Raw genomic sequence first — 8,956 nt, 5'->3', positions numbered from 1 at the left:
TTTATAAAGTTTTATTCAATGCGAATATAAATTTAATAGTGGCCCCAAAAAGGGTATATATGCAAATGCCCCGTTATTTGCGCTTTGCATTCTATGGAAATTTGAGTAAATTTATGAAGTATTTCTTTTCTAATAACAGAAGATTACAACCAAATGAAAGTTTAGAATGCATATGTCTAATACATAAAAACTTATAATATTAAGAAATGTTATAGTTGTTCATTTGAAACAGATTAGGACATATTAATTCAGTCTAATCCAAACTTGAGAAAAAGTAAATACTTCATTTGAAAATAAGTACTTGTGCAAATGAATGGAATTCCTATAATAACCATAAGTATATGCAGAAAGGAATATGAACTTGCTAAAACATATTTAGGAATATGAACTTAAAACTCTCAAAAACCCTACTTTATTAATTTTCCCCACTCAAATTTTAATCTTTCATAGAAGGAACATAAAAGACGACTATATCCGGGTAAAGCGGGTGTACTATATTTCTAGTGCTTTGCTGCTTCGTTATTCTTTTGTGCATTTTTTATCAATCTCTTTCTCCCTTCACTACCAAAAAATGAGATATAGAAATATTTCGTCCTAGACCGCACTGGTAGGATTTCACTGGGTTAATATAGTATTCACACTATTTTTCATTTCTTTTATAGTATTGGACTTTTATTACTGGTTATTATTATTGCTTTTCCATCTATTTTCGGGCTCTTACGATGTTGTTATTATCTTTCTACTTTTTGTTGCTGCTACTTATCTATTGTCTCTTTTCGTCTTCTTGAGCGGAGGGTCTAACGGAAATAGTCCCTTTACTCCTCGGGGTAGGGGTAAGGCAATGATGTACGCATAAAGTTTCGTAAGCGATGTCACTATTTGAAAAAGTGAACAAATGAATAGATTATTGTAACGGCAAGCGGTGCCATTTTTTATATTTATACCAAATATTTTATATTATTTATTATTTATACATACGGATGACGAAAACAATTCGACGAAGCGGTGTCACGTGACACTACTTCAAGCAAGGTGCCTACGCCCCTGGGTAAGGTCTGCATACACACTACCCTCCCTAGACCCTACCTGTAGGCAGTGGCGGATGCAGAATTTTAAGATCGTGGGTGCTCACTTTCTTTTAATATAAAGGTGCTAACAATCACATAATATAAGCGCAAATTATTCGAACGGGGCGATGAAAAAAACTAATGAGAAAAATACAATTACTATTGTCATTACCAAAAATGACTTCTAGCCACGAGTCACTATAATAATGTTATCATTACAAAAAAAAAAAGGACTTCTAGTCATATCTCATAATTGTGCTCGATGACTTTTCATATGTTGAAAACGATGAATAATAGCATCATTGTTGACACTTGAAAATATCTTATGCTCTACATAGCATACTAAACAACTATTTAAAAATTCATCACCGATGTTGTTACGAAGTTCACTTTTGATGTAGTTCATGGATGAGAAAGCTCGTTCCACAGAAGCTGTAGCAAAAGGAAGAATGGGAGTCAACTTGATAAGCAAATAAACAAGTGGCCAAGTTTGATGCAGATCTTACTTAACCAACACTTTAGCAAGATCACTAATTTCCTTCATGCCAAAGAACCTCTTGTCAACACCACATGCATAAACTATAAAACTATCAAGCTGACAACTGAGATCTCGAAGCTTGATACTATCAAACTCATTCGGATAATATTCAGCCAACCTCATTATCCCGTTCGTATCAAAATTACCAAATGAATTAATTGGATTTAAGCTAGCCATACTGAGGAGTAAGTCAGTACTCACAACATCAAAGCGACAGTTAAGCTCTTGAAAATACAAATCTATAACAGCATAAAAAATGTCGACACACAAATAATGAGAATATGTAACCTCAAGAGCTCTACGCTTCGACTTCCCAGGAAAGTAGCTAGCATCTATCTTTGGAATTATTATATCATGTTTATCACAGAAAGAAGAGACATCTTCCATTAAAAATCCAAATTCACTATTCCTCATAGTTTGTAATTGTTGCTTTGTAAGAGCAAGGAGTCCCATAACATTGACAATATCTTGATCCATCCTTTGTAATGCAAAGTTCAACTCATTTGTCATTGTTAAAACTTTTAACATCAAGTGCAACATAAAAGCAAAATCAAATTCCTTAATCTTACCCATAAGACTTTCAACAACAATTCTGTCGGCATAGTTTGGACACTCACGTGCAGTAAATTCAAGCACATGAATAATCGATGGAAATAGGACAATAAGGTTATCCAACGTTTTATAATGAGAACCCCAACGAGTATCACCTAGTCGCTGAAGCCCACGTTCTTGATTTAATCCTCGTCCAGTATGAACTTCACCTGATTTGAGCAACTCCTCTAATTTTTCAGCTTGATGTTCTCGAAGCAAATCCCTGCGCTTAAAAGATGCTCCAACAATATTTAAGACATTAGTAACTATACAAAAAAGTCATCTACATCTGAATGCTTCTTTGCAAGAGCCACAGGTGTTAATTGCAATTGGTGAGCGAAACAGTGAATGCAATATGCTGATGGAGACTCATTCAAAATCAAAGTCTGAACACCATTTAGCTCTCCCTACATGTTACTAGCCCCATCATAACCTTATCCACGTATTTGCGTTGCACTTAATGAGTGATCAGAAAGAAAAGAGCAGATTGCCTTTTTCAATGACATAGTCGATGTATTACTAACATGAACAATACCAACAAATATCTCTATGACTTCGCCTTCTTTGTTAACATATCTCAAAACAGTAACATTTGATCTTTGTGTGATATGCCTTTTGATTCATCAACTAGTATCCCAAAAAAATCCCCATCCAGGTCTTCAATGATAGCTTTGATTATTTCTTTAGCACAAACATCGACAATATCTTTTTGAATACTTGGAGAACACATCATTTCATTTCTTGGAGCATTTTCTAATATAATGCTTCCAATATCCCGATCAATATCTCCATACCATTGCAAAATCTCAAGAAAGACACCTCTATTTGTAAAATATTGACTCTCATCATGCCCACGGAATGGCAAACCTAGTCTCAAAATAAATCTTGTCACATCGATTGAAGAACTCAAGCGACGTCGAGACTCACTTTTTTCTTTCTCAGATTGTTTGTCAAAAGAAGTGCGAATTGATTGTGATTGATTCATTAAATCAAGCATCCTGTTGAAATACTTGTGGATGCTATTTACTTCTCCAACATGAGCTTTAAATCTTTCAATAGCCTTGTTCCAAGCTTTAAAGCCATTTTTTGTAAAAGCATCTCCCGTATTTCCATGACTTTCATGTTCATTTTTGAACAAATAGCAATAGAAACAATATGCAGTATCGTTTGATATACTGTATTCCAACCACTTAGAATGTTGACCCTTAAACCAACCAGGACAAAACTGACGCATTATCTTCCTAAATTTTGTTTTAGGAAAATCATGATTCACAGGCTGGCAAATCTTTTTTTTGAATATAATATATTCTAACTTCATCACGTATATTAGGGCTGTATTCTGTAATAGGCTTTCTATCTCCCGGATCAGCGTTGAGAGATTCTAAATCAAGATCAGAAAGAAATTTGTCCCTCTGAATTTCCGGAGCTATGGATGAAGCAATAGATGGATTAGTAGAACTAGAACTTGGTTGCCCAACATTCGTTCTTCTGACAAAACTATCCATCTCGATTCACAAAGATTGATGAAATATTTCTACAGAATAAGATTCAATTTTACCTAAAATTCAATTCAAATAATTCAACTAAATCTTATTGGGGAACGCATGCCCCTCTATAACAATACAAATAATAAAGCAATAACAACATATTTAACCACATTGCACCGAAAAATTGATCACACTTCTTTATAACTAAAAATATCAGAAATATTTATTCTTTCGGAAGATAAGATGAAAACTTACAAATTTTCGAAGCAATGAGCCAATGAGGATAAATTCATCAATCACACAAACTGATACTAATAACCAACATTTATCCCAAAAAAAATCAGTTTTAAAATTAAGTCAGAAATAAAGATAAATTAATTTTTCACTTTTTGACAAGTACGCATAAAAAAATACTGAATCTATTTTACAAAGCATAGGTAATACGAATTTTAATTTGTAAAACCCAATATCTTCGATAAAATATTGCAATTTATACCCAAAATCTCTAGCTAACTAGCTTAAATCAAAATACCAAATCTTATTACCTTGTTTCTTGTATTTTAATTTTGAGATGGGGAGGTCAGGAAAACTTGTTATTCACTGTGTAGCCTGCGAAACCTACAAGGAGAACTGGAGAAGCCGAGAAGGATTCTGTTTTAGTATTTTCGTTTGGTATTTTTTGAAAGCCTACCAATGTTTTAACTTTTAACATTGGCGGATTCAGGATTTTAAGATCGTGGGTACTCACTTTCTTTTAATATAAAGGTGTTATCAATCACATAATATAAGCGCAAATTATTCAAACGGGGCGATGGAAATAACTAGTGAGAAAAATACAATTACTATTGTCATTACCAAAAATGACTTCTAGCCACGAGTCACGATAATAATGTTATCATTTAAAAAAAAAGGACTTCTAGTCATATCTCATAGCTGTGCTCGGCGACTTTTCATATGTTGAAAACGATGAATAATAGCATCATTGCTGACACTTGAAAATATCTTACGCTCTACATAGCATACTAAACAACTATTTAAAAATTCATCACTGATGTTGTTACGAAGTTCACTTTTGATGTAGTTCATGGATGAGAAAGCTCGTTACACAGAAGCTGTAGCAACAGGAAGAATGGGAGTCAACTTGATAAGCAAATAAACAAGTGGCCAAGTTTGATGCAGATCTTACTTAACCAACACTTTAGCAAGATCACTAATTCCCTTCATGCCAAAGAACCTCTTGTCAACACCACGGGCATAGACTATAAAACTATCAAGCTGACAACTGAGATCTCGAAGCTTGATGCTATCAAACTCATTCGGATAATATTCATCCAACCTCATTATCCCGTTCGTATCAAAATTACCAAATGAATTAACTGGATTTAAGCTAGCCATACCGAGGAGTAAGTCAGTACTCACAACATCAAAGCGACAGTTAAGCTCTTGAAAATACAAATCTATAACAGCATAAAAAATGTCGACACGCAAATAATGAGAATATGTAACCTCAAGAGCTCTACGCTTCGACTTCCCAGGAAAGTAGCGAGTGTCCATCTTTGGAATTATTATACCATGTTTATCACAGAAAGAAGAGACATCTTCCATTAAAAATCCAAATTCACTATTCCTCATCGTTTGTAATCGTTGCTTTGTAAGAGCAAGGAGTCCCATAACATTGACAATATCTTGATTCATCATTTGTAATGCAAAGTTCAACTCATTTGTCATTGTTAAAACTTTTAACATCAAGTGCAACTTAAAAGCAAAATCAAATTCCTTAATCTTGCCCATAAGACTTTCAGCAACAATTCTGTCGGCATAGTTTGGACACTCACGTGCAGTAAATTCAAGTACATGAATAATCGATGGAAATAGGACAATAAGGTTATCCAACGTTTTATAATGAGAATCCCAACGAGTATCACCTGGTCGTTGAAGCCCACGTTCTTGATTTAATCCTCGTCCAGTATGCACTTCACCTGATTTGAGCAACTCCTCTAATTTTTCAGCTTGATGTTCTCGAAGCAAATCCCTGCGCTTAAAAGATGCTCCAACAATATTTAAGACATTAGTAACTATACAAAAAAAGTCATCTACATCTGAATGCTTTTGTGCAAGAGCCACTAATGTTAATTGTAATTGGTGAGCGAAACAGTAAATGCAATATGCTGATGGAGACTCATTCAAAATCAAAGTCTTAACACCATTTAGCTCTCCCTACATGTTACTAGTCCCATCATAACCTTATCCACGTATTTGCGTTGGACTTAATGAGTGATCAGAAGGAAAAGAGCAGATTGCTTTTTTCAATGACATATCTGATGTATTACTAACTAGTGGAGGATTCTTTTTCTCCTTTTCCTCTTCTAATTAATAAATAAGAGGAAATAGAAAAAATGGGGAAAAAAGTAAAAGAAGGTAAGTAATAAATTGGCATGGAAAAGGATTAGAAAACAAGAAAGTTAGCGATTTATTAAATAAGGAAAAGTGTTATTGTTTTGGAAATTTTTTTTTGTTGCCAGCAAGATTCGATCTTGCAATGTTACGTGTCCAGTCACCCAACCTCAGCCTCCAAACCAAACCACCCATTGAACTTGTTTTTTTATTGGGTGCTTGCTAATATAATATATCAGTTTTCATACAATTTCTCTATTAATATACCGAGTCCCCGTCGGAGTCAGTGGGTGCTGCAGCACCCAGAACCTTACACGTGGGTCCGCCCCTGTCTGTAGGATTTTACTGAGTTATTGTTGTTGTAAACTACGTAAATCCTGGGCTAAATAGGATTTGTCGCTAAATGCCTAATTTCATCGCTAATCGGCTAATGTTTCGCTAGTATTACCAAGCTAAAACCATCAGTCGCAAATTCCATTGCTAAAACCAATTTCTTGGGGTGGTATTTTATCATCTCTTTTAAATTTATAGGAGAAATTTAGAGAGTTAAGGGTGTGTTTGGTACGAAGGAATGTTTTCCAATTTTTCCATGTTTGGTTGGCTTAAATGTTTTGAAAAATATTTTCTTCATCAACTTATTTTTCCTCCATTTGGAGAAAATTGTTTTCCCTATCAAAAAGAGGAAAAATATTTTCCAAAACTCTTTTCAACCTTTTCCACCCTATTCCCCATGCCCATCAACCCACCCCATCCCCAACCCACTCCTCCCGACCACACCCCACTCACCCCAACCTCGCCCACCACCCAACCTAAATAGAATTATTATTAAGAGTATTTTCTTTTCATGTTGTAGATAGATTATTATTTTTTATTTCAACAAAATGAGTATATTCTTTTCATGATGTAGTAAAAGTATTTTCTTTCATTTCAATAAAACAAGTACTTGCTTTTCATGATGTAGAAAAAAGATTTTCTCATTTTAACAAACGGAGTACTTTCTTTTCATGATGTAGAAAAAATATTTTCTTTCATTCTACAAAATGAGTAATTTCCTTTCATGTTGTAGTAAAAATACTTTCTTGTTCAACAAAATAAAGTATTTTGTTTGTAGTTATCAAGCTCAAATTTTAACGTTGTACTTGTATAAAAAAGTAAAATAACACATTAGTTCATTTGGGTTTGTGTGAATTTTGAAAAGAATAATTAAATTCTTGAAGAAAATAAAGTGGAAGAGTAGCTTTGGGGGGGGGGGGGGGTATAGAAAACATGAGGATTTTGGGGAAGGTGAGTTGAGGAGAGTAGCATAAAAAATTATTTTCTTAAAAATATTTTGTACTCTCTTACTAAACACTAGAAAATATTTTCCGCAAATTTTTTTTCACTCACCAACCAAACAAGGAAAAATAAGTGATAAAATCACACATTTTTCAGGAAAACATTTTCCTTTGTACCAAACACACCCTAAATGGCACGAGAAACAAGATGAAGCAGTTTCTTATATTTAGAGAGATATCACGTCATCACTTCTATTTAAAGATTTTATATATATATATATATATATATATATATATATATATATATATATATATATATATATATATATATATATATATATATATATATAGGCACTCACACACGAAAGAATGTTCAAAGGGATAAAATTAACCTAGTATAACCACTAAACTTTGATTGTGCAAAATTCTTTCTTTTAATAATAATCAATAGTAAATAAACTGAATTTATCGATGCTAGTAAAAAATGGTCAAGAGAAATTTACATTGTGATTTGCGATCTCTACCCATCGTAAATGGTAATCAAAAAGTCAAAACTTTTTGCATAAATAAATAAGACCTCTTAGTCTCAACTTATTCGATCGTTTGAAGAATTTGATATACCAACGACTAACTTCCTTCTATTTTGAATATATTCCCTCTCAGAAAGAAAAATAATATAAATAGCAACACTTTTATCCTTACATCAATTCTATGAACTCCTCTCTCCGTTCAGCTAAAATATTGCAAACTCAACCTTATAAAATTTTAAAAAATAAAATAAAGAAAAATAAAGAAGGCATAAAAGGCAAAGAAAAAATAAGGAAAAAGATAAGTAGGAATCCTACTATATGAGAAAGCCACATCACCTTCCTTTTGCCCTGCTTTATATTAATATATAGAGTAGTGGGTTGTAATTTTTGGTTCAATTCCGTAGTGGCTAATGTTTTAAATAGTAAGATCCATACAACAGAAAATTATTTTCTTGAAAAAATATATAATTAACTGTTAAAGGGCATAAAAATCAGTTTATATACTATATGACGTTAAGTGCTATTTTCTTTTGTTTTCCATGTGCCGTTTAGTATTCATTTTCAGGCCTAACTAATTCAGATTTGATCCAGGAAGTTCCAGCTTGAGGGGTTAAGTGCTCCCGACCAAAAATAATTTTCCAACGCTCAGGCCTTAAACCTCTGATTACGGACGAAAGGTTACTTACTATTATACCATAACCTCTAGTGGTCGTAGTTTGAGTGTTATTTTATCTTAGTGTCAAAAGTATTTTGCAGTACTAAAAACTAATTCAAAATCAAGTGATTCTCTAACAGATTAGATCAATCAATACGGGAGATACTTGCCTTTATCTCTGAATCTTGGACTCTTTTAAAGATGTAATGACTCGGCCGGTCATTTCCCCAATTACTATTTAATTTGTACTTTACAGTTATTATATAACTTGCCGGGATAATTGATTCGGGTTCGGTGAGGTCTTGGAATGAATTGGAACACTTAGTTTCAAAGTTTGAAACTTAAGTTGAAAAGGTTGGTTGGATGTCGACTTATATGTAAACGACCTCGAAATAGAATTTTGATGATTCTAATAGATTC

General features: G+C 33.3%; 2 protein-coding genes across 2 annotated transcripts; both read right to left on the bottom strand.

Moving 5' to 3' along the window:
- Positions 1 to 1,569: 1,569 nt before the first annotated feature.
- LOC142180053 (uncharacterized) lies at positions 1,570 to 3,430 on the bottom strand. Its single transcript, XM_075250972.1, has 2 exons — positions 2,809 to 3,430; positions 1,570 to 2,462 (listed from the first exon to the last, which is right to left on the bottom strand). The coding sequence occupies exons 1-2, from the start codon at positions 3,428 to 3,430 to the stop codon at positions 1,570 to 1,572; spliced, it is 1,515 nt and encodes a 504-aa protein (XP_075107073.1).
- Positions 3,431 to 4,865: 1,435 nt separating this feature from the next.
- On the bottom strand, positions 4,866 to 6,555 carry LOC107830948 (uncharacterized). Its single transcript, XM_016658643.2, has 2 exons — positions 6,526 to 6,555; positions 4,866 to 5,900 (listed from the first exon to the last, which is right to left on the bottom strand). Exons 1-2 carry the CDS (start codon positions 6,553 to 6,555, stop codon positions 4,866 to 4,868), a joined length of 1,065 nt encoding a protein of 354 aa, XP_016514129.2.
- Between the last annotated feature and the right edge of the window lie 2,401 nt (positions 6,556 to 8,956).

The sequence above is a fragment of the Nicotiana tabacum genome, chromosome 4 (assembly GCF_000715075.1).
Source record: "Nicotiana tabacum cultivar K326 chromosome 4, ASM71507v2, whole genome shotgun sequence".
Classification (NCBI taxonomy): Eukaryota; Viridiplantae; Streptophyta; class Magnoliopsida; order Solanales; family Solanaceae; genus Nicotiana; species Nicotiana tabacum.
Note: the sequence above shows the minus strand (reverse complement) of the source record. Positions and strands in the feature narration are given on the sequence as shown.